The sequence below is a fragment of the Rhinopithecus roxellana genome, chromosome 18, assembly GCF_007565055.1.
Source record: "Rhinopithecus roxellana isolate Shanxi Qingling chromosome 18, ASM756505v1, whole genome shotgun sequence".
NCBI lineage: Eukaryota > Metazoa > Chordata > Mammalia > Primates > Cercopithecidae > Rhinopithecus > Rhinopithecus roxellana.
Genome location: NC_044566.1, coordinates 42,457,313 through 42,484,312, shown reverse-complemented (window position 1 = coordinate 42,484,312; position 27,000 = coordinate 42,457,313). Strand labels below are relative to the sequence as shown.

At 38.2% G+C, this 27,000-nt stretch overlaps 1 protein-coding gene and 1 pseudogene across 5 annotated transcripts in view; both read left to right on the top strand.

Annotated features, from left to right (window-relative positions):
• LOC104662733 (leukemia-associated protein 1) overlaps window positions 1-27,000 on the top strand; it is a 448,067-nt gene that overhangs the window by 8,777 nt on the left and 412,290 nt on the right. For 3 of the 5 annotated variants that reach the window (XR_004054761.1, XR_004054760.1, XM_030922456.1), the window contains one exon: window positions 13,864-14,458. The exons of the other annotated variants lie outside the window; for them this stretch is intronic. Coding sequence is in view for 1 of the 3 variants with exons in the window: in XM_030922456.1 (XP_030778316.1) it covers window positions 13,864-13,979 (116 nt within the window). In the remaining 2 variants the exon portion in view is untranslated. Of the gene's footprint in view, window positions 1-13,863; window positions 14,459-27,000 lie in introns of those variants that run through there. 5 annotated transcript variants of the gene reach the window in all.
• On the top strand, window positions 3,562-9,194 carry LOC104662774 (annotated as a pseudogene).

The window sequence follows — 27,000 nt, the reverse complement described above, 5'->3', positions numbered from 1 at the left end:
TCATTTATAGCAGTTCTACTTCCTGATTTATGGGTATGTGTGGGTGGTGCGTTTTAAAGAGATTCTGGTGAACTAACAAGGTGTGATAATTGTATTTTGTTATATATCATATTATTGACCCCCAGACTGCTTAACATATAGCTTAATAATTATTATGGGTATCTTTAAATATGCCACATTCACTTTATTAAGAAGTGAACTGATAAGCAACAAGCTGCCATGTGCTGAACAGTATTAGGTACTGGGATAAACAAGGGTTTTAAATACTGTGAATAGTGTAAGCTGTATAGCCTTCATGGTTTGCTAATAAGGTAATCTGTTGTCATTTCATAATTGAAATACTAGGGGGAATGTTGTAAAAATGTTGTAAAAATGCTCTTTATTATTGTTATTTAAATGGAAGTATTTTTGTGTGGTTTTATAGTCATGGTGGGAAATCATGAGCTTTTGGACTAGGGCAGTGATGACTGGGATACAAGATGAGGGAAAAATCTGTAATGACTCCCTGGTCCCTGTCCTGGTTGTAGAGTGCAATGGTGGTATCATTAACCGGGACAGGGACGAGTGGAGGAGGATCATGACTTTTGAGAGAGAGAGAGAGAGAGAGAGAGAGAGAGAGAGAGAGAGAGAGAGAGAGAGTGTGTGTGTGTGTGTGTGTGTGTGTGTGTATGTTTATGGGTGTGGGATGGAACGCTGGGACAGGAGAGGGAGACAACAAGTCCAGTGAGGACATTTTGAATATGAAAGATTAAGCACTCATGGGATACCTAAGTAGGGAAGTTCAGTAAGGAGCTCAATATACACGCCTGAGGCTTAGGAGAAAGGCCTGGGCTGGAAATGGATATCACTAAATAGGTGGCAGTTGAGATTATGAGGGAAATGGATGCCATTGCTCATAGAGACTAAACATAAAGAAATGAGAACCAAAATTAGTAAATGGGCAAAGTAAGAGGAAGCAGCAGAAGACTGAGAAGGAATGGCTGAGAGAGAGGGGCAGGAACACCAACAGAGCTCAGAGTTAAAGGAGCCAGTGGTAGAGAGGTTTCGAAAGGAAAGAAGTTAGGAGTGTCAGAAGGTAAAGACAGGCCAAGTAAACTGAAAAAGATAAAAGGATTTGGCAGTTCTGTCATTAGTAATGTTTGCCAGAACACTTTCAATGAAACAATGGTGGCAGAATTCTGTTTGTGTTGAGTTGAAAAGTATATTAAAATAGGGAAGGGGCCAGGTATGGTGGCTCTTGCCTATAATCCCAGCACTATGGGAGGCTGAGGCAGGCAGATCACCTGAGGTTGGGAGTTCGAAACCAGTCTAACCAACATAAAGAAACCCTGTCCCTACTAAAAACACAAAATTAGCTGGGCATGGTGACGCATGCCTGTAATCCCAGCTTCTCGGGAGGCTGAGGCAGGAGAATTGCTTGAACCCGGGAGGCAGAGGTTGCGGTGAGCCGAGATGGAGCCACTGCACTCTAGCCTGGGCAACAAAAGCAAACCTCTGTCCCAAACAAACAAAAAGAAAAAAAGAAAAAAGAGAAAGGTTATAATAAATGTGTAGTATTTCAAGGCTCTTGACATTTTCTTAAAAACAAAAGATAATTTTAGAGAGGAGGTTACAGAATAGAGGAGGAGATCTATAGGAGAAGAGAGCTTAACATTTTTATAAAGTATGGAGACAGACTCATCAGAGAGGAGAAATAAGAAAGGATAAAGTATAGTGAGATCTAATAGGAGATAAAGGTGCAGGTAAAGGAATTAACCTGGAAAAGAGAAAGGATCCCTTTTTCCTCTGAGACTAGAAGGGAACAGGTAAGATAGTTTTATATATAACTTGTAAATCTAGAGCAGGAAGTTGAGGGAGTTCATAGCTAATAGTTTTACTTTTTATTTTTTTTTTCCAATAAAGGAGTCATAAAAGAGATAAGGGTAGAGGTGAAGTAGCAAGTTTGAATTGAAGTAAGATGGTACAAAACATATGCTCTAGGTAGTGGAAGAGGGAATTAACGAGGGAGGAAGGTTGTTAGCAGAAGAGGGTGATGTACCTGAGAACCTAGGCTGGATAGGAAAAGACACGAAACGTGGGAGATTGTAGTTTGAAGAAATGAGAATAGTTAAGGAATGGGTGTCAAAATTAGGTAAGAAAGCAGGTATTTAGGGAGTAATGGAGTAAAAAACTACAAGAATACGTAGTTGTAGTCAGAGATCCATATATTGGACTCGAAGGCTGTAGAATAATTTCTTGGTTATCAGAAGATAGAGGCTGTAGCTTTGGGTATGGATTACTGAATGAAGTGGTTTTACGGAGTCAGAGTTCATAGTTTTTCAATGGGTTTTCTATATGGACACTGAAGTGGGAGGCGATGGCAGAAAATGCAGGGGAGGTAGATACTGTCAACAAAGGGCCAGAGTCCTCAACCAAAAGGAATGACTGGGTAATTAATAAGAATGAAAGAAAGGAGTAAAACATTTCCAAGATTGTTTCATCATGCCTTTTTTTTTCCTTGTAAATTAAAAGACATGAGGATAAGGAGAGGGTAAGGACTATGTTTGAATTAATTCAACAAATGCAAATATTTGTTGAATTAATAAGTGAATGATAAGCTCATGTTGAATAAGTATTTCAGAAAACTTCAGGTTTTTTTTATTATTATAAGCAATTGGTATTAAAGAAAGTACAAATGAGCAGGATGTAGGAAAAAATAATCCCATCAGCCTGAAATACCTACCCCCAACACCCTTTGTTATTAAACTTTTTGTTTAAATCTGTTTGTTGTTCATATTTTTTTTTCCTAGCAATATTCAGTTGTATACTTTAATGTCTAAATAAGTATTTTCTTATGGAATATAAGGATGTACTATAATTTAAGCAGTTCCTTATTTTGGGGCATTTATATTGATTCCACCCAAGTTTCTTCTACGAGTAAAACGAAAAATCTAATAGCTTTTTTTTTTTTTTTTTTTTTTTTTGACAGAGTTTCGTTCTTGTCACCCCAGGCTGGAGTGCAATGGCACAATCTTGGCTCACTGTAACCGCTGCCTCCCAGGTTCAAGCAATTCTGCCGCCTCAGCCTCCTGAGTAGCTGGGACTATAGGCGCGTGCCATCATGCCTGGCTAATTTTTGTATTTTTAGTAGAGATAGGATTTCACCATATTGGACAGGCTGGTCTTGAACTTCTGACTTCAGGTGATCTGCCTGCCTTGGCCTCCCAAAGTGTTGGGATTATGGGTGCAGCCACCACGCCCGGCTAATTTTTGTATTTTTAGTAGAGATGGGGTTTCACCATGTTGGCCAGGCTGGTCTTGAACTTCTAACCTTGGGTCATCTGCCCACCTCGGCCTCCCAAAGTGCTGGGATTACAGGTGTGTGCCACCACGCCCAGCATAATAGCTAAATTTTTGCCTTACTTATAAGGATTCTTAGAAGTAGATTTTCTAGTGTGGCTTCATAGAGATCCTATTTATCTTTATTTTACAGCCATTTCTAACAGGCTTATTTATGTGCATTCCATCCAGGATTGGAATCCTGGACAATGGACAGTGTTGCAGGTATTGACTGATGCAGGCATGCTGACAGCCACAAAAGTGAGAACTGTTAATCATAGGTCCTTCTTCACAAGAAGAATGATGGGTATTTTGAAAACTTGGAATCAAGTATAGTTTTCATGAGCACAGTAACAGATGATTCATGAGCTGAATACAGGATACAGTAGTCAATTCAGAAATGCATATTCAAATTAAATAAAAACCTCTTATAATAGTCTGTATTTGTTGATAATATTGAACTTTAGTAGAGGTTTTTTCCCATAAATTTTAAAACTGTGGCAAAATACTTCATAAAGTTTATCAACTTAACCATTTTTAAGTGTATACTTCAGTGGTATTAAATACATTCATTATGTTGTAACCATCACCACCATTCATCTTTGTAACTAGTAGAGGTATTAATATACCAGTCTTGAATAGTCATCAAAGTCACTCTACCTCAAACTTTTCCACAAAAGTATGGTTAATAGCAGAGAGGAGTGAACAACTGCCTTAAAAACTTGGTCCCAAGCTAGAATTCTTTTTAGCTTCATGTTTTGTCTTAGATTTAATGTAAACGTAGTGTTACTTACCATAATGTTCCTATATTTAGTAAAAATATAATGATTATAAATTTTTTCAAAATCTCTGATGGAGGCTGATCTCTAAGGAGATGCCCCATGTTTTTTCAGTGGCTTTTAACTCCTGCTGGCACACCAAAAGTCCCCCTTGCCCCAAGCAGGACTTTCAGAGGCAAGGTTCTAAGCCATTTCATGGTTGAATAATATGCCTCTTTTCATTTTTCTTTTTCCTTTCTTTGAGACAGAGTTTTGCCATGTCACCCAGGCTGGAGTGCAGTGGCATAATCTCAGCTCACTGGAACCTCCGTCTCCTGGGTTCAAGCGATTCTCCTGCCTCAGCCTCCCGAATAGCTGGGATTACAGGTGCGTGCCACCACGCCTGGCTATTTTGTATTTTAAGCAGAGACAGGGTTTCACCATGTTTGCCAGGCTGGTCTTGAACTCCTGACCTCAAGAGATCTCCTGCCTTGGCTCCCAAAGTGTTGGGATTACAGGTGTGAGCCACCACACCAGCTTTTTTTTTTTTTTTTTTTTTTTTGAGACAAAGTCTTGCTCTGTCACCCAGGCTGGAGTGCAGTGGCATCTTGGGATCTCGGCTCACTGCAACCACTGCCTCCCGGGTTCAAACAATTCTCATGTCTCAGTCTCCTGAATAACTGGGATTACAGGTGCATGCCACCATGCCTGACTGATTTTTGTATTTTATTAGAGATGGGCTTTTGCCATATTGGCCAGGCTGATCTTGACCTCCTGACCTCAGGTGATTCGCCTGCCTCGGCCTCCCAAAGTGCTGGGATTACAGGTGTGAACCACCATACCCAGCCTTCATTTTTCTTTTACGGTTTAGCCAAGACTACTTATAGTAGTGTATGTCAAGGAGTAGACTGATTGATGTTCACCCTCTTCAAATGTGTCACAGAAACTGTGAAATTCACAGAGTAAAAATTTAGAAGTATCCTTTTATATTATATTTGCCCTAGTAATCATGCATACTTCATCATTATTAATGCTATGAGACAATCTTATTATACAAATAAAGAGAATAATTTCACGTGCTGGCTAGGGCCATAGCCCCACCTTTCCGAAGAGTATTAACTTTTCAACTATCCATGCATTATGACTCCAGAGACTTATAAACCCTCTCAGGTGTAATAGTCTTTTTTTCTTTTCTTGAGACAGAGTCTCGCTCTGTCATAAGGCTGGAGTGCAGTGGCGCTATCTTGGCTCACTGCAACCTCTGCCTCCTGGGTTCAAGCGATTCTCCTGCCTCAGCCTCCGGAGTAGCTGGGACTACAGGTGCGTGACACCATGTCCAGCTAATTTTTGTATTTTTAGTAGAGACGGGGTTTCACCATGTTGGCCAGGCTGGTCTTGATCTCTTGACCTCGTGATTCAACCGCCTCAGCTTCCCAAAATGCTGGGATTACAGGCATGAGCCACCGCGCCCGGCCCAGGTGTAATAATTTTGTTCTTCATGCCTGATCCCATTTCAGAAGATTGGTGATTACATTGAAGGATAGTAGCAAAATTGGAACTAAAGTCTGGGTTTCTTAACTCCTAGTTGAGGGTCTTTCCAATTACACCAAAAGGAAAAGAGTTACATATAACAAGAGATAAGATGTAAGTTATCTACCTGACCCCACAAAACCACTTTAAGCCATCCTAAGAACGGTCTCTTTTTTTCCCTCCCTCTCTCCTTCCCTTCGGCTTTTCTTTCTTCTTCCTACCTTTTTTTTGGGTAACTTCAAAGCACCCCAGTTCTCAGAATTAAAAGGTTAAAAATATTTTAGTACTCTCCTAGATACAAAGTAGACTACTTGAGTTTTTGTTGTCGTTGTTGTTGTTTCTCAAGCTTGGGACATAAAGCTCAGAGCTCAGAACAGTAGAATTTTAGAAAGGAATAGATAGGATACATGAAAGAGGCTGCTGGAATATGAAAAAACTGGAGTAAAAATAAGCAAATCAATACTTCTGAAATGAAGCCTTCATTGGTAGAAAAAAAAAATGTAAGTCACAAAAATGAGTTAGCAGAGGTTCTTGATTTCTAATTATTGAAGATTCCTAACTAGTGGTATTCTAATATGCTTACCAAATTATGAGTTGCATTACTTTTTAAAAACCTAAAACCTAGTCAAGAGTTACAGAGTGTCCCTGGTTTATTTTGTGTGGTAAGTTTTCAGTTCCAGTTATTAGGCAAAACAAAAATTTCTAATACGTAACAATGTAAAATAAGTGATTGGTAGAATAAAACAAAAGGGGTTCATGTAGCTTTTGTACTGTCTTCTTGAAAAAGGCATATTTGGCCATAAAAGCTAATACATACTTTAGGAATGGAAATGATTTAACCTGATTTTTCCAAGTAAGATTTGTTCAAGAATAATGAACTTATGTTGTCAGTTACAGGTTCAAGCATTAATTCACTTTGGACTGCTTCTATTCAACAGTATGCTGTCTATGTAAAGAGTTACATGGAATTAAATTTTAGCATTGGAATCTATTTGAGATAGCATTATCTTTTATATTCTAATGAAAAATTATGGGGCTCTAGAATTAAGTGTTACTAAGCTGATATAGATAAAACAATAGTTGTATTACAAGGAAAAAAGCAAGGATAATATGTGTATAGGGTTTGAATCATACACTCTCACTAGAGATGTGTTTTTTAAAATTGTGAATGTTTGTTGATTTATTCAAAACCATTTGAAAATTGTGAGGGAGCCAGAAAAGGGGACAATATTTAGATGTATAATTTAGATGTATAGTTTGCTTGCTTATCAGGGAATGGTTAAGTTCCTTTTTTCTGCATATTTTAATTGGTGAAATTAAGAGTTTTTATTCTTCTAGATTACTTTGTAAAATAACGTGGCATTTTATAGATCTGTGAGATAACTGAGGCTCATACATGTTGAGTTTTAATGTGTGGAGGAGTCTGATGTGCATCCAAGTCTGTCTGCCCCTAATGTCTCTGTTTTTAACCACTATCCTCAGAATGAAATACATTCATATAGTAGAGACCAATTCTTAAACAAAACTCATCTTTACTCACAAAATTAATCTGTGAAGTACCCACTGTTCTCAGTTTCTGTCCCTCTCACTTTTTCTTTCTAGCGCTTTGCAGTTTTTAATGAAAGTGATTTTTTTTCTGAAATTATTATTTTCATGTTTTTTATTAGAGGATTAAATTTGTTGCTAAGATCATTTAGTAAGTCTTTTTCAGTCTTTTAAGATTAGACTTAATCTCAAGTCTAAACTTAAAGATTGCCTTGAAGTATATTATTTAGCTATATTGCATTATTCTTCCTTATGTAATAAGCTATAGACTGAGCACTCCTTGACAAATCACAAGAATAAGACCCAAAGAATCAAACTTTTCCAAGTAACTTAACTGCATCCCAGGACAAAACTCAGGAACATTTAGAGGAACAAAAGAATATCCAGCAGCCAACAGATAAAATTCACAGTGCCTTTCCAGGCACGCAAAGAAGCCAGAAAAATGATCCACAATGATGAGAATAATCAATCATTTGAAAGTGACCTTAAGCAGAGAAAGATGTTAGAACTAGTAAAAACATTGAACATTATTATAACTATATTCTATATTTTCAGAAAGTAGAGACATGAAAGACATTTTAAAAAACTCGATGTGGTTCTAGAGATGAAAACTACAATATCTGAGATCTGCTAATGATATTTGTAGCAGATTAGACATGGCAGAAGAAAAGGTTAGTGAACTTGAAGGATACAGCAAAAGAAACTATTCAAAAATGAAAGAGAGAAAAAAGAATGACAAAAGCATCAGTGAACTATGGGACAAACTTCCAGAATCCTTATGTAAACATAATCAAAGGCATCAAAGGAGAGAAGAAAAGCAGATACAAAAGGGATATTTGAAACAATAATGGCCAAAATTTTCAAATTGGACAAAAATTATTAACTCACAGATCCAAGAACTCAACAAGAAGAAAACTACACCAAAGAATGTCATAATCAAATTATTCAAAGCCAATGATAAAAAATATTGAAAGCAGCCACATGTTATAGAGTAACAAAGATAAGGCTGACAGCAGATTTCTCATTGGAAACATTGCAAGTGAAGAGATAGTAGAACATAAAGTACTGAAAGAAAAAAATGTTAACCTAGGATTTGATACTCAGCAAAATATCATTCAAAAAACAAAGGCAAAAATAAAGATGTTTTCAGACATACGAAAACAAATAATTTTTTACCATCAGGTAGACTGAAGGTAGACTGTGGTAGGTTGAAGATGTATACTACCTTAAGGCAACCAGTAGAATAACAAAACAGTTACAGCTAATAAGTCAACAAAGGAGATAAGATAGAATCACAAAAAAAAAAAAAAAAAAAAAAAAAAGGTGGAAAAAGGAACAAATAAGTGATGAAACTAATAGAAAAATGGCAAGGCAATAGACTGTAATCATATCAGCAATCACATTAAATGTGTATTATCTAAATATCCCACTTAAAAGACAAAGATTGTCAGATAAAAAGCAAGACTGCTTTTGGACCTGGATGAACAGGAAGCACCATCACGGAAATCGTCTCCTGCCACAACAACAACTGAAAGGTTCAACACCAGGAGCCCAAGAGCCAGGACATCTACTGAAGGCTGTTGGTTAAGCTGTATATGTTTCTGGCCAGAAGAAACTCTACCTTCAACCAAGTTGTGGTGAAGAGGTTATTTATGAGTTGCACCAAATGGCCATCTCTGTCTCTTTCCTGGATGATCTGGAAGATGAAGCTTTCTGGCCAGGAAAACAAAACAGCTGTGGTTGTGGGGACCATAATGGGTTCAGCACGTGCCCAAACTGAAGGTGTGTGCACTGCATGTGAGCAGTTGGGCCTGCAGCCAGATCGCCAAAGCTGGGGACAAGATCCTCACCTTCAACCAGCTGGCCCTGGACACCCTCAAAGACTGTGGCACCATCCTGCTCTCTGGTCCTTACAAGGGCCAAGAGGTGTACTGGAATTTTGGTAAGGCCCTGGGAACCCAGCACAGCCACACTAAGCCCTGTGACCACTCCAAGTTCAAGCACATCAGAGGCTGATGGGCCAGCCAAGGCTATAAAAACTAACCCTGGATCCTCTACTCTTATTAAAAAGATTTTGGCCTGGGCGCAGTGGCTCATGCCTGTAATCCCAGCACTGTGGGAGGCCAAGGTGGGCAGATCACTTGAGCCTAGGAGTTCAAGACCAGCCTGGGCAACAAGTGAAACTCCATCTCTATAAAAAAAATTCAAAAAAAAAAAAAAAAATTAGTTGTGAGTGGTGGTACATGCCTGTAGTGCCAGCTACTTAGGAGGCTGAGGCAGGAGGATCGCTTCAGCCCAGAAGTCAAGGCTGCAGTGAGCCATGATCGTACCACTGCACTCCACCCTGGGTGACAGAGGGAGACCCTGTCTTGAAACAAAAAATTTTGGATGCTGGGGGGAAAATAAAAAACAAGATCCAACTGTATAACGTCAATAAGAAACACATTTTAGGCTGGGTGCGATGGCTCACGCCTTTAATCCCAGCACTTTGGGAGGTCAAGGCAGTTAGATCACCTGAGGTCAGGAGTTCAAGACCAGCCTGGTCAACATGGCGAAATCTTGTCTCTACTAAAAATACAAAAATTAGCCAGGCATGGTGGCGGGTGCCTGTAATCCCAGCTACTTGGGAGGCTGAGGCAGGAGAATTGGATGAATGCAGGAGGCAGAGGTTGCAGTGAGCAGAGATCACGCCACTGCACTCCAGCCTGGGAGACAGAAAAAAAAAAAAAAGACATTTTACATACAAAGACATAATAACATTAAAAGTAAAAGGATGACCAGGCACAGTGGCTCATGCCTGTAATCCCAGCACATTGGGAGGTTGAGGCAGGAGGATCACTTGAGCCCATGAGTCTGAGACCAGACTGGTCAATATGGTGAGATCCTGTCTGCACAAAAAATTACCCAAATGTGGTGGTGCATGCCTGTAGTCCCAGCTACTCGGGAGGCTGAGGTGGGACGACAGCTTGAACCCAGGAGGTCAAGGCTATAGGGAGTGGTGATCACGCCACTGTACTCCAGCCTGGACAACAAAGTGAAACTCAGTCTCAAAAACAACAACAACAACAAAAAAAGTAAAAGGATGAAAAAAGATATATCATACTGATGCTGGCATTAGTCAAAAGAAAACTGGTGTGGCTATATTAACATGAAATAAGTAGATTTCAAAGCAAATAATATTACCAGGAATAAAGAAGGCCATTTTATAATAATAAAAGGGCTAGTTAATCAGAAGGATACAATAATCCTACATGGTTTTGTCTCAAATAATAAAGCTTCAAAATATGTAAATCAAAAACTGACAGAAGTGCAAGGAGAAACAGACGAATCCATAGTTATAGTCAGAGATTTCAATACCCCTCTTTAAATGATTGCTAAAACAAGTAGAAACTTACAAGGATATAGTAAACTCAAGCAACACTGTAACCAAACTAACAGTACAGGTTGAGCATCCCTAATCTGAAATACAAAATTCTCCAAAATCCAAAATTTTTTTAGCACCAACATGACCCAATTATCTTGGGTCCTATTCCCAGGATATCTTATTATGTATATACAAATATTCAGAAAATCCAAAAAACTTTGAAATCTGAAACATTTCTGGTCCCAAGCATTTTGGATAAGGGATACTCAACCTGTAATAGAGTATATATTCTCTTTAAAGTACACGTGAAACATTTACCCAAATAGATCATGTTCTAGGCCAGAGGTTAGCAAACTATGGTCCTGAGGCCAAATGTAGTCTGTTTTTGTATAGTCCATGAACTAAAAATGGTTTTTACATTTTGAAAGATTTCTTTAAAAAGGAAGAAAATATGTGAGAAAGATCATATGTGGCCCACAGAGTTTAAAACATTTACTGTCTGACCCTTTATAGAAGTTTACCAGCCCCTATTTTAGGCAATAAAACATGTCTCAGTAAATTTTAAAGGATTCAAATCATGCAGAGTATGTCTTCTGACTACAGTAGAATTAAAATTAGAAATCAATAACAGAAAGCTGTCTGGAAAATCCCCAGATGTTTGGAAACAAAATAACATGCTACTAAATAACCTTCTAATAACCCATTGATTAAAATAGGAGCGCAGTGAAATTAGAAGGCGTTTCGAGCTGAATGAAAATAAAAACAAAGCATATCAAATTTTGTGGCATGCCACTAAAGCAGTATGTAGGAAGACATTTATAAGCAAAATGCTTCTATTAGAAAATATTAAAGGTCTCAAGTCAGTGAGCTTCCACCTTAAGAAATTAAAAAAGAAGAACAAATTAAACACAAAGAAACAAAAGAAAAGAAATAATAAAGATCAAAGTAGAAATAAATGAAATAGAAAACAAAGTCAATTGAGAATATTAATGAAACCAAACCCTGGTTCTTTGAGATAAATAAAATTGATAAACTTTTGCCAGGCTGCTCAGGGGAAAAAAAGAGAAGACACATATTACCAATATCAGGAATGAGAGGTGAAATATGACAAATTCTACAGATACTTAAAGGATAACAAAGGAATATTATGAAAAACCTCAAGCAAAAAAAGCTCAACAACTTAGATGAAATGGTCAAATTCCTTGAAAGACGTAACTACCAAAGCTTACTCAAAAAGAAACAGAGCCGGGTGCAGTGGCTCATGCCTGTAATCCCAGCGTTTTGGGAGTTTGAGGTGGGCAGATCACTTAAGTCCAGGAGTTTGAGACCAGCCTGGGCAATGTGAAGAAACCCCATCTCTACTAAAAATACAAAAAAATTAGCTGGGTGTGGTGGCACATGACTGTAGTCCCAGCTACTTGCAGGGCTAAGGTGGGAGGATCACTTGAGCTCGCAAGATTGAGCCCTGATTATGCCACTGCATTCCAGCCTGGGTGAAAGATTGAGACCCTGTGTAAAAAAAAAAAAAAAAAAAGAAAAAATAGATAACCTCCAAAGCTATATATCTATTTTTTAAAAATTAAATTAATAGTTAAAAATATTCTCACAAAACACTGGTGGATTCTTCCAAACACTTAGGGATAACACTGTGTATACCAATTACACACAAATCTTCCAGAAAACTGAAGAGGAAGGAATACTTCCCAATTTATTTTTTGGGGCCAGCATTACCCTGGTATCTAAACCACACAAAGCCATTAAAAGAAAAGAAAACTATAGCCCAGTTTCCCTCTTGAACGTGGATGCAATAATTCTAAACTAAACTTTAAACAAGTAAAATCCAACAAAATATAAGAAAGTATTACTGGATGAGGTTTATCCCAAAAATATGTCATTGCTTTAAATTTAAAAATTAATCATTGTAAGTTACTATATTAAGCTAAAAAAGAAAATCTGATCACCTCAATAGACACACACAAAAAAATCTGACAAAATCCTATATTTGTTCCTGATTTAAAAACAAACAAACAAAAACACTAACCTTTTAGCAAACTAGGAATAGAAGGATACTTTCTCAACCAGACAAAGACATCTATAAAAATCCTACAGATAGCCTTATGCGTAACGATGAAAAACTGCATGCTTTCATTTTCCTCCTAAGATAAAGAATAATACAAAGATATTTTCTTTGCTCTGACCACTTTCATTCAACATCAGAGGTTCTGACCAGGGAAATCAGGCAAGAAAAAGAAATAAACCACATTCAAGTTAGAAAGGAAGAAATACAACTGATGATAGCCATCATTCCTGAGTTCCCCCTGCCTCTTTATAATCCTTGCCTCCTCTTACCTCTCTCCCTAGGAAACCACTGGCCTGTTTTCTGTCACTATAGACCAGTTTGCATTTTCTAGAACTGATATATGTGGAATCATACAGTATGTTACTCAATTTTTTTTTGTCAGAAATTGATAACTTATCTTGCAATCAAAGTTCATATGTAAACATTTGATCTTCATTCCATTCCCTCATTAGTCCATAGAGTATCAATCAATTTTTCTTTCTTTTATTTATTTATTTTAATGAAACAGGGTCTTGCTGTGTTAACCCAGGCTGGAGTGCAGGCTTACTTCAACCTCTAACTCCTGGGCTCAGGTGATCCTCCTGCCTAAGCCTCCAGAGTAGCTGGGACTACAGGGGTGTGCCACCATGCCTAGCTAACTTTAAAAAATTTTTTTGTATTGATGGGGCCTTGCCATGTTGCCCAGGCTGGTCTCGAACTCCCGGGCTCAAGACCTCCCAAAGTGCTGGGATTACAGGCGTGAGCCACTGCTCCTGGACTCAATTTCTGTATGATGATGACTTTCACATGTACATCAGCAGGCCAGATAGCTTATCAAGAAAGCTTGTCCTCTGTCTTCTAGTAATATCCCACTTAGATCTGACATTAAGTTTATTTTTTTCAAGGTATTTCTTCCAAATTTCTTGGCTATTATTGGTGACAACACAAGTTTTTGGACCTTTAAGTTTAGAATCTTAGGTTCATTTCCTTATTTTATTTCTTCCCTATAGGTAAATGATCACTAAACATGTTACTTCTTATAGTTACTTCCTTGTAAGGCACTGCAGATATGTTTCTTTTCATTTTTAAAATTGCCCATTTAATTCAAGCTATTAAATCTCAAGCTTGTACTATATAGCCTCATCCTGCCATACCCATGTCCACACTAGCCTATATAAAACATAAAATACTTTGCATCAAACTCTCTGTAGAGAAGTGTTGCTGGGCGAATAAGAAAAACCTGATTGACTAGAAAAAGCAAATGTAAATGTAATCTCCTTTCTTTTCAGTTATTCTACCAGAAAGGAATGAAGAACAGAACCTTCAGGAATTGAGTCACAATGCAGACAAATATCATATGGGAGATTATTGCAAGGAAGAGATTGATGGTAGTATTTTCTACTAGCCATTGGGAAGATAAAAGGAGACAGAAGATTGAAGTCTATTCCAGCCATTCTTTCCCTTTTTGCTTCCAAACTCCTCAACTGGGAACCTTCATATGTGCACTATTTATATTGGATCACACAGGTGATTATAAAGGTTCCTAGGAGGCTAGAAGAGCCAACCAACAGAGAAGGGAAAGCAGTCTGTTCTGAACATAGGGACTTAAGTTCATTCATGCCAAGTATCTTTCCAGCATGTTTCTCCCACTTAGAAACATCTAGCATGTAAGGCCTTTTAATATTAATATAAGCCCAATACCAGCTCTTTCCCTTTGTATTTCATCTCTTTCTACTCTCCTATTTGTATTTTGTGTTCCTATCAAAGTGTCATACCTGGAAGATGACCTGCCTGTTCCTGTTCTATAACAGTTTTGTTTGCTGCTATGTCTCTAGAACAGTGCCTGGCACACAGTAAGCACTCAATAAACCTTTGCTGAATGAATGAATAGTTATCTTTTCTCTGGCAATCCAAATTCACTACTCCTTAAAAATTCTATGTAAGATTTGCTGACTGGGCACAGTGGCTCACGCCTGTAATCCCAGCACTTTGGGAGACCGAGGCAGGTGGATCACCTGAGGTCAGGAGTTTGAGACCAGCTTGGCCAACATGGCGAAACCTCATCTCTACTAAAAGTACAAAAATTAGCCAGGCGTGGTGGTGGGCACCTGTAATCCCAGCTACTTGGAAGGCTGAGGCAGGAGAATCACTTGAGCCTGGGGGGCGGAGGTTGCGGTGAGCCGAGATCATGCCACTTCACTCCAGCCTGGGCAGAGCAAAACTCAGTCTCCAAAAAAAAAAGAAAAAAAAAAAAAAAAAAGATTTGCCTATTCCAGCAAACTTCTACCCAATATCAGTCTAGAGTTAAATAACTTCATTTCCCATATCTCTTTAGCAATTACGTGTAGTTTGCACTTAATTAACATACCCTTATTTATGTTACTTCTCACATACACCCATATCTCTTCTGTATTTTAAATCAAAAGATAATGCCTTAAATGTTGTATATATATTATATGTGCCACTCAACAGTGCCTCATATGCTGCAAAAAAAACCAAAAAAACAAAAAAAAATCAAAAAGTAAACAATCAGGGTATCTTTTTGTCTTTAAGCCATATTTTCTGGGTCAGTGTGGTCTTTCAAGGGAGTTTAGATAGTCAGGCTCTATTTTTTGTTACTTCACTCCTATAGTATGTGACTTTGTAAATTGTTCCTTCAGTGTTAAATTCAAGTACAAACTAAGAGGAGAAACAGTTTCCTAAAGAAAAACATTTTAAAGTTACAGAGACACCTATGTGTAACATTTCTCCAGAAATATTTGAAGTAATATAAAACTTCTGGACTGGTCAGTTTAAATATTTTCTTGGAATTTCTATAGAAATTTATGTGGAATTATGTTATATTGGAAATATTAAATGAACTATAAGAAGACTCCTACTTCACAGAGAACAAGCAGGGATATCCTGGATTTTCATAGTATTTAAGCCACTCCTTAGTTGTCTCATGAAGGAATTAAGGTAGTGGAACACATTCAAGGAATTGCTCAGGTATCAAAATAAGACTATACAAAGTGTAACAGTTTTTTCTGTAGTAGATTTTCAAATAGTTAAATTAAAAGACTCTGGTCTCTTTATTTATCTATCTATACTGTATTCTGGCAGTAATAAAGCAATTTCTAATGATGCCAAATTAACAGCAGTTTCTTTGGCCCTTTCCTTTCCCTCCATGAAAGTTACAATATTAGGTTATTTTACAGGTTTCCTCCATGCCCCCCATACCCAACCTAAAACTGTGTTAGGCTGTCAAAGAAAACGAATCAGGTAAGATTACCATTTACCTTTATGCAGTCATTCTAAGTACACATAAAATCAGACATTAACATGAAAATATAGGGGGAAGAGAAACATCAAACCATAGAACTGAGTTTTAGTTTTACTGACATTTATATGGCATACTTCCTGTTTTTGATTTCAGAAGTGCAACCATGTAGTGCTTCTATGAAAAACTGAATAGTTGACTACAGTTTGAGGATTATGACAATTTATCCAAAGGAAACAAACAGACCTAACTTACTGCTGTTTTCATTTGTGGAATTGCTATCTTTGTTGTAAAAAGCTGAGTATTTTTCAAACATCATTTAATAATAGGGTAGCCCCTAAAACAAGCAAGAAACTGTAAGTCTGAGTTCTGAATTTGACTAGTAATGGAATAAGAAAACCAAGCCAAACTGCATTTAAATATGTATGTAAAGGTAATGCTTGTAAAAATTTGGTTTTTCCTCATTTTGAGATTTCAGTTGCTAGTTGACTATTGGTATGCATTAATTAACAATTCTGCCTAAAGGAGGTAAAGGATAGAGGTTAATTCTTAAATAAAAGTCCCTTTGTTTCACTATTAACTTTTTCTATTTGAAGCATAATTGTGTCAGCTAATTTATTTTTTGGTAACCACTTAGGAATTTGGGAAGGAGGGGGGCACTCAAGTAAGCAAAGACAGCCAGCTAGACATCAAAATCCATGTTCTTACTTCATGGCCATACAGATAAATTTGATTTCCTAGCCTCTCTTGCAGTTAAGATGTGGGCATATGACTAAGCTCTAGCTAGTGGAATGAGAATGGAAGTCAACTACTTTTAAGCTCTTTAAGTCAACTAAAGAAATCAACAACTTTAAGCTCCTGTCCCTAAAAAGAACTCCCAACAGACTGACCCCTCCAAGGAAACCTTGGAAGTTAGCTCCTAAATGCTTAGGTACAGAAAGACCTTGGAAACTAGTAAACAAGTAGTAAACTTGTTTAGCAAGAACAGCTTTGAGCCACTATATATTTTTGGGATGATCTATTATGGCAATTAGCCTACCCTCATTAATTTGATAAAACATATGTGCAATGTCCCTATGATATACAACTCCAGTGGTCACCATTTACATGGTAATGTATGCAAATGGGATTTTTCTGAAGCACAACTGAGCGGCTACAGCTATGCATACATATGAATATAGGTAAATGTTCCTCCTAGGAGTGGTAAAATGCTGTAGCTTTGCCAACTAACTCCAACTTCTCTCATGGGTTTTATTGTGGATGAATATCGATTTGTGTAAAGGAACTTCCCTTTTGTGTCTGTGGTAATAGATAAAGGTGAAATGGATCCTCCAACAAGAATCTTGAGGGGAAAATATATACTTAGGATCAAAATAAGATCTTTCTTGGGTTTGTCCAATAGCGATGGCTACACATTATTCCTATAACCTTTTATCTACCAGCAGGCAGTAGGCCATAATAGCATTAGAAGCCCCTTCCTTTCTCCAAAAAAAAAAAAAAAAAAAAAAAAAAAAAAAAAAAAAAAAAAGTACATTGCTTTGAGCAGTAAAGATATTTCACATACCTGCGCTTCATGTTCCTCATCTGTAAAATGAGAGTTGGATTATATCACTTAAAAACTTTCCTTTTTTCACTAAACATTCTCCCATCTATGACTACAATGTCCAGAGCTACTGGTAGAAATTTTTTTTTTTTTTTTTTTTTGAGACGGCTTGCTCTGTCGCCCAGGCTGGAGTGCAGTGGTGCAATTTCGGCTCACTGCAAGCTCTGTCTCCTGGGTTCATGCCATTCTCCTGCCTCAGCCTCCCGAGTAGTTGGGACTACAAGTGCCCACCACCACACCCGGCTAATTTTTTTTGCATTTTTAGTAGAGATGGGCTTTCACCCCGTTAGCCAGGATGGTCTCGATCTCCTGACCTCGTGATCTACTCGCCTCGGCCTCCCAAAGTGCTGGGATTACAGGGGTGAGCCACCGCACCCAGCCAATTTTTTTGTTTGTTTGTTTGAGACGGAGTCTCCCTCTGTAGCCAGGCTGGAGTGCAGTGGTGCAATCTCGGCTCATTGCAAGCTCCACCTCCTGAGCTCAAGCGATTCTACTGCCTCTGTCTCCCTAGTAGCGGGGACTACAGGCGTGCACCACCACGCCCAGCTTTTTTTTTTTTTTTTTTTTTTTTGTATTTTTAGTAGAGATGGGGTTTTACCATGTTGGTCAGGATGGTCTAAATCTCTTGACCTCATGATCTGCCCGCCTTGGCCTCCCAAAGTGCTGGGATTACAGGCATGAGCCACTGGACCTGGCCAAAATATTTTTTTTTCTTTTTTTTTTTTTTTGAGACAGAGTTTTGCTCTTGTTGCTCAGGCTGGAGTGCAATGGCACGATCTCGGCTCACCACCTCTGCCTCCTGGGTTCAAGCGATTCTCCTGCCTCAGCCTCAGGGGTAGCTGGGATTACAGGCACCCCCCCTCCCCCACCCACCACTGGCTAATTTTGTATTTTTAGTAGAGACGGAGTTTCTCAATGTTGGTCAGGCTGGTCTCGAACTCCTGACCTCAGGTGATCCGCCCACCTCATTCTCCCAAAGTGCTGGGATTACAGGTGTGAACCACTGCGACCGGCCTATTTGAAATAATTCTTAACATGAGCATTTCTTCAGATTTCAAGTTGATATAGAGGCCCAAGTGCTCCACAGAAACTTGAAATTATTTTAAAAAAATGTTTAACTCTCACCAAGGCACAACAGAGGTTATACTCTTCTCCCAAACAAGCTATTAAATTGAAAAGATTTTTAACTCATTTGAAGTTTTTGAGAGTAATTTTATTTATTATTATTTTATTTATTCATTTTTTTTGAGATGAAGTCTTGCTCTGTCACCCAGGCTGGAATGCAGAGGTGTGATTGGCTCACTGCAGCCTTGACTTTTGGGCTCAAGCTATCCTCCTGCCTTAGCCTCCTGAGTAGTAAGGACTACATGTGAGTGCCACAGTGCCCGGCTAGTTAATTTTAAAGCACTGTGTCACTTCTCTGATTTCTATACTTTACTCCATGAGTGGAGAAATAATATCAAAGCTAATACAGAATGTGATAGTTATTGAAATAATACTATAAAAAGTCAAAAACTAGACAGCAGATTTTATAGTTTTTCAGTGAATTTACCAGTTAAAAATCTTAAATTTTACTTTTCCTAACTGTATGTTTATACTGTAATGTTTCAATGTAATAACAATTCATATAATAGCATATTCAGGATCATGGCAAAATCAGCTAAGTCATAGTTAACACACACTCCCTGTCTCTCTACTTATGTAGTGCTAAGTCATATTTTCAGTATAGCTAACAGAAATGATTTTTTGTCTGTCTGCTGGTGGAGTTTTAATCTCCTGGATTTCAACTTTGGTTAAAGCTAAAATATACACTATCCAGACTTTATACAAGCATGAATTGGCTTTAATTCACATTCTTTTGCTGCAGGAGAGCTGCAGAAATAATGGACCTCACTCAGGGATGATACTGTTTTAGAAAGGAGAAAGGACAGGCTGTATAACATTGTCCAGAGTGGAGTTTTCATGTTGAGAGAAAGCCATGTATAGGCCGGCGTACATGAGAAGAAGGAATAACAACTTCCCACCGCCCATACACACACAAAGGAACAAGACAGAAGAGAGAGCCAACAATAGTATTTTGACTATTAGTTGACGAGTATGGATTCTAAAAATATCTTGACATAATTGCAGAAATTGAGGAACAATCTAAATGTTTAAAAATGAGGAGACTGATAAATTTTGGTATATCTGTATGTTGGAATGCTATGCAGATATTAAAAACAGGTTTTCAAAACTATTCAGTAACATGCAAAAACGGTCATTATAAACTACTGAGTGACAAAAATAAGATATAAAACTGTAGTAATTAGCAACTAGATATTTTAAATATAGGAAGGAAACATGAGTGTTAACATTGGTTTTTCTCTGGCTGGTGGGATTACAGATGACAATACTTTTGTGGTTTCCAACATTTCTCTAGTTAACACATTCTGTTTACAATTTTAAAACATTACTTTCAAAGAAAAAATGTGATATATGTAAATATGGTTATATAAAATCTGTATACATATGTATTTTATTTATGTATATCAAAACCAGACCAAAAATACTGAGTTTGACAGTTTTCAGAGTGACACTGTAACAGAATACTTTTCTTGACCCTCATTTTATGTTGAGATCCTTATGGCAGTGAAAGGACTAGAGAGAGGCATGTACTTTCAGAGTTTCTGAAATGACATGTATAGTATAAAAAAGCATAGAAGCATTCTTCAATTTTCACATCTTGAATTTTAATACAACCTGTTTTGTACATACTAAACGAATGGCTTAGTTTTCCAAGCTACAGCGTTGGTGGCCAGTTAGCACTTAGTAATAATATTTTTCAAAGAATAATAAATGAAAATATAGTTGGCCAGGTGTGGTGGCTTACACCTGTAATCTCAGCACTTTGGGAAACCAACACAGGCGGATCGCTTGGGTCCAGGAGTTCTTGACCAGCCTGGGGCACACGGCGAAACCCCGGCTGTACAAACAACAACAACAACATAAAAAATGAGCGGGGCATGGTGGCACGCGCTTGTAATCCAAGCTACTCAGGAGGCTGAGATGGGAGGATCACTTGAGCCTGGGAGGCGGAGGTTGCAGTGAACCGAGATCCTGCCACTTCACTCCAGCCTGGGCGACAGAGTGAGATGCCATCTCAAAAAAAAAAAAAAAAAAAAAAAAAGTTGGATATACTACAGATCCAAACTATTTGGAGGAATAATTGATTTTCTGGGCAAAACTAAGAAATAGAAGTTATTCATACTATTGACTACAAATTTGCAAATATATTGGATTCTACTCCCTCCCAAATCAGAACTTTTAATCCTGCAGTTTTAATGCATTTTTCTGGGTATTTAATTTTGTGATGCTTTTCTGGGAGAGACCTAAACTGAGATTTTAAAATTAGTTCATTTTTTTTTTTTTACATTTTTCTAATTATTTCTATCAATGAAACTGTGGCATATTACAAAATTTCAAGACAAATAATTTTTTTGTTGTTGTTGAGACGGAGTCTCGCTCTGTCGCCCAGGCTGGAGTGCAGTGCCCGGATCTCAGCTCACTGCAAGCTCCGCCTCCCGGGTTTACGCCATTCTCCTGCCTCAGCCTCCCAAGTAGCTGGGATTACAGGCGCCCGCCACCTCGCCCGGCTAGTTTTTTGTATTTTTTTAGTAGAGACGGGGTTTCACTGTGTTAGCCAGGATGGTCTTGATCTGACCTCGTGATCCGCCCGTCTCGGCCTCCCAAAGTGCTAGGATTACAGGCTTGAGCCACCGCGCCCGGCCAAGATAAATAATTTTCTGTCATATGTTTCGTAAGTCAAGTCAAAAAACGGTTCTGCAGCTAAAATAAGGTTTAAGGGGGAAAGTGGCAAGCGGCACATTCAAAGTTTATGAGCACAGACTTGGGGAATCAGATAGATGTAGGTTCAAATTCTTATATACTGGGGGTAGGAAAGAAAGATACATAAACAGTGAATTTTAAAGTTTGAAGGGATTTTAGAGATCATTTAATCAAAATCCATTATTTTGCAAACGAAACTAACACCTGGAAAATTAAATATCTCACCTAAAATTTCAATCCCAGCATTGCTACTTGTGTTATCTAGGTTTGCTTACTTCCCAAATTCAGCACTCTTTACTTTCTACTACAATATGCTACGTTTGAGGTTGGAGCAGACCAGATTATAGAAAGTACTGAAAATTAGACCAAAGAGTTTGAACTTACTTTAAATCTTTTTTTTTTTTTTTTTAATTTGGAGGAGTAGGCTGGGCGCCGTGGCTCAAGCCTGTAATCCCAGCACTTTGGGAGGCCGAGACAGGTGGATCACGAGGTCAGGAGATCGAGACCATCCTGGCTAACATGGTGAAACCCTGTCTCTACTGAAAAATACAAAAAACTAGCCGGGCGAGGTGGCGGGCGCCTGTAGTCCCAGCTACTCGGGAGGCTGAGGCAGGAGAATGGCGTAAATCCAGGAGGCAGAGCTTGCAGTGAGCTGAGATCCGGCCACCACTGCACTCCAGCCTGGGCCACAGAGCAAGACTCCATCTCAAAAAAAAAAAAAAAAAAAAAAAAAATTGGAGTAGTAGTACTGGGCACAATGGAATGATAATGATCAGAGTCATAAAAGATATATAGAGATCCTATGTTTCCTAAAAATTCTGTATCATACTCAGTACAACTTTAAACATTCTTAGGGGAGAACCCAACTATTTCTTTGTCTCATTTAAATAATACTGAGTAATGGAGCTGACTAGATTACAGTTGATAACTATTTTATTTTTTCACTTGCTTTTGTCATTTTATTCCATGACTTAGTGGTGTACATGTGAGCTTAAACTGATGCTGAGTTGGGAGGCAACACTGTTTGGTTTTGAAGAGCAGACTTTTCCTTAAAAGTTAAAACATTAAGAATAAAATCAAAACAAAAACCTTGGGTCTAAATTTGAATGTGACTCTTAACTTTAAAAGGTAGTCCACATAAATTTTTCTCCTTAGATTTATTTTTGATATTAAAATATACAGAGAATTAAAAGTGAAATTTAATTTTTACAGCAAAAATTTTACCAGATAATGAAGCTTAAAAATGCTGACCTTTTAGCTCATTTCTAGGAATTTATTCTAGTTTAGGAAAACAGATTTATGCATAAAAAAGCTCATGGCAATATTATTTGTAAGTAAAGAAAATAAATAACCACTTAGGGAAGTAGTAATCCATACAAGGAACATTATGCAGACACTGAAACTTTTGAGGAGTTTTCAATTTATGATACATTTGAGGAAACATTTATGATACATTGTCACATAAAAAGGCAGTGTACACAAGCAGTTGAAACCTCATCAGCTTCAACAACTGCCTGGAAATATGTCAGCTCTCAACAGTTGCCTCTAAATAAAGAAACTATTGGTTATTTTTTCCTGGTGTCCTTTAAAATATTTTTTTTCTTTATTTTAACCTATTTTCACACTTTCTTCACTTACCATGTACTACTTCTATAATCAGATATGTGTTTATATACTACTATGTTTTCAGTATCATCACGAATATAAATATGTGTGTATGTGTATGTGTGTGTACAAACATTGTTGACCAAGAGGAAAGTTGGTATTACTTAAATCCAAATAATGAAATTTCCAAAAAACACATACATATCCTATCACTTATAAAATTATAATGGTATAATACAATGTACTAAGTATTCTGACATAGCAGGCTTTCAGTATGTTAGCTGATGATGAAGGTAATTTGAGAAGGGATACCTCAATTAATTTACCAAGTTCCTTGAGTCTGTCAGCAACTCTCCCACCAAGAATTTAATAATATAATATGACATTAAAAAGTTGGTTTGTGTGGTGCATTTTTGCAAACTATTATTTTGCATTTCTTTTCTTTTCTTTTTTTTTTTTTTGAGACGGAGTCTCATTCTATCGCCCAGGCTGGAGTGCAGTGCCGTAATCTTGGCTCACTGCAACCTCTGCCTCTGGGGTTCAAGTGACTCTTCTGTTTCAGCCTTCCAAGTAGCTGAGACTACAGTCACACACCACCACACCTGGCTAATTTTTTTTGTATTTTTAGTAGAGATGGGGTTTCGCTATGTTGCCCAGGCTGGTCTCCAGCTCCTGGCCTCAAGTGACCCTCCTGCCTTGGTCTCCCAAAATGTTGGGATTACAAGCATGAGCCACTGTACCCGGCCTTAAATGCTAATTTTTGACACACAAAAAAGAAAAATTTGTGCTTATCTTGTTCATTTTGATGAGCTGTGTGAGGTTCAGGTAAGATTTTACGATCAGTAAAAAAGGTTTCTTGTGGAAGTAACTGGAAATAAGATTTACCTTGTATGGTCATTATAAGTTTTAGAGCTCATGTATGTAAAGTACCTAGCATAATGCCTGGCTCACAGGCACTCAGTAAATGGTGGCTATTATAATATATAATATTAATATGACTCCTTTTGTTATATTTCTATACATAGGGTGATCTGAAAAAAATATGAAGTGTAGTACCCTGTTTAAAAACATGATTCTGGCCGGGCGCGGTGGCTCAAGCCTGTAATCCCAGCACTTTGGGAGGCCGAGACGGGTGGATCGCGAGGTCAGGAGATCGAGACCAACCTAGCTAACACCGCGAAACCCCGTCTCTACTAAAAAATACAAAAAACTAGCCGGGCGAGTTGGCGGGCGCCTGTAGTCCCAGCTACTTGGGAGGCTGAGGCAGGAGAATGGTGTAAACCCGGGAGGCGGAGCTTGCAGTGAGCTGAGATCCAGCCACTGCACTCCAGTCTGGGCGACAGAGCGAGACTCCGTCTCAAAAAAAACAAAAAAACAAAAAAACAAAAAAACAAAAAAAAAAACATGATTCTAGGGCTGGATGCAGTGGCTCATGCCTATAATCCCAGTACTTTGAGGCTGAGGTGGGAGCATCACTTGAGTCCAGGAGGTCGAGGCTGCAAGGAAGTGCGATTGTGCCACTGCACTCCTGCCTGGGCAATAGAGTGAGACCTTGTCTCATAAATAGATAGATAGTTAAATAAATAAATAAATAAATAAATAAATAAATAAATAAATAAACAAAAACACATTTCTAGACTTCCAGATAAAATGGGGAGTGAAAACAGACCACAGAATCTCTCTGCACATATACTTTACAAAAAGTATACAACAGTGTATTTTGTATACTGGAAAAACAACAGTAAGAACTCCTTTAACAGTAAGAACTCCTTTAAAAGAACTCTTTTAACAATAAGAACTCCTTTACAAGCATTACTAGAATCAGCTAGAAAAAGAAAATGTCCACAACCTAAGGCAACAGAGGCCAAAAGAATGCAATTATTTCAAAATAAATTTGGAACAGCAAGAAATGAAATAAGACATAGCTGGAAGTCAAATTCTCACCAAGGGGGAAGACTGGCAGTCCCAGAACATTCCCCTAATGAATTCATTCTTTTCTTCTCCAAAATGATTACGTCCCATCTCTTCTCTCCTAAATCTCCCACATCTCCATGCTCCTCACTTCAAATCTTGTTTCATTGACAAATAGAAGTTGTCACAAGAGAAACTTATCTTCCCACATAGAATCTACCAATGTGCTTTTATCTGTACTCAAATATACTTTCTTCCTGTTATAAAGATCAACTATCCTTGCTCTTATCTAAGGCAAACCCCTCTACTGTGTCCTAGGTCTCATCTTCTCTTGCATATTCAAACATTTTGTTCCTGTGATTATCCCCTCCATATCCTGCATTCTCAGTTTCTCCCTCATCACCCTACAGTCCATATCCACATCTGCTTAGAAAGGGAATAGGAGGCCCTTTATATCAAAGTTCTTCAAAGACTCGATAATTGCAATCTCCACTTCCTTACCTTACATTATTTCTTGAATCTGTTCCAGTTTGGATTATTGTCTCCACAGCACCAGTTAAAGTGCTCTTGTTCAGATTACCAACTACCTTCTTGCCAGATCATTTTCCTCTTCTCAAATGTTTGGGAGTCCCAGGCATATTCCTCATACCCACCATCAAAATTCATTTCCCTCCAAGGTCATGTCTTCAGTCTCTTGGTGTTAAATACTGTCTACCATCATAGGACTACTAACACTTATATTCTACCCCTGATACCTCTGTTGAGCTCTGGACTCACATACAACTGCTTGTCCAGCAACTCCACTCAGATGTCTAAAGAGAACCTCAAAGCTAGCACATTTAAAACAAATCTCTTGATTTTTTCTCCTCCACATTTTACTTCTCCCTAAGTCTTCCCCCATGTCAATATATGGCATCATTTCTAGTTGCTATGGGCAAAAATGTAGAAATTGTCCTTAATTCCTCTTTGTCCCAGTTATTAAGCTGTTGTCTTTCAGCAATAAACCTTTCCATACACACTGCTTTGTGATGCTGGGACTGGGACTCTGCAAACTTTATTTCTGCTTTGCCAGCTGAATTCCTGCTATGTTTCATCAATATAGAGTAGTAGGGGAAAACTAGAAGTCAAGAAGAGGGGAAAATAACTTGCTCTCCCTCATAGGTCTTCTGTACCTGTCAGTGTTGCCCCAGCTATGGGCCTTCACCCTGACAATGGTAGTTAGCTCAGAACTGCAACTATGTTTGGCTCTCCTACACCAGTCCCAACAGACCCTCTCAGGGGTACCAGCAGCTGATGGGCAGCGTTTCTTTCTCTGAGGTCAGGGTTCCAGCTCTGCCAAGTCCCTCCTCCTAGGCTCCTGGGTTCTAGGAACTTGAGGTCTTTCTGTGTTTACCCAGTACCAGGGGCAGTAGCTGCTTCCCCAAGTTACTCTGTTATCTCAGTGCTCTCTTTTTGCTTTTTTCAGTCCTGTAACACCCATTTAACCAATCTCTTATACTCAGTGATTACTCTTGAAATACTTAGCAGCAGCCAGAGTGGTTCTTCTACAGCATAAACCATCTGCCGGCTCCTCATCACACTTAGAATAAAAATCAAATTCTTTCCTAGGGTGTATAGCTCCTTTGGTGATCTGGCTGGCCTATCCATTTCTCTAGTCTCATCTGCCACCCACTTCCTGTTACTCGTTTGGCTCTAATCACTCTGTCTTGAGCACACTGCCTTCCCACCTCAGGGCCTTTGTATGTGCTCTTCTCGTTTCTGGACTGCCCAGGTCTTTGCCTAGCTCACTGCCTCACTTCACTCAGGCCTATTCTCAAATGTCCTCTTAGAGAGGCCTGCTCTAACTACTCTATCTAAAATGCACAATCCTCTCCATACCCACCCCCTACCCGCCCCAATTCCTTACCTCCATTTCTTTTTCTTATCACTACAAGTTTATTTCTTCCTCTTCCATCTTCAACTGAAATGTAACCTTCATAAAGGCAGGGATGTGATCATATTTACCACTAGTGCCTGGCATATATAGTAGGTACTCAAATTCTAGTTAATAAATGAATTTAAGAAATTCTAGAAATTAATAAATTGTAATGAATGTGTTAGAAAAGTAGACCAAAGAAATTGCAAAGAAGATAATGTGGAAGTAAGACAAAGCTGACATAATATAAGCTAATCCATCTCCCTACATATATAATGCAACAAATGAATCAGAAAAGGCAATTAAGC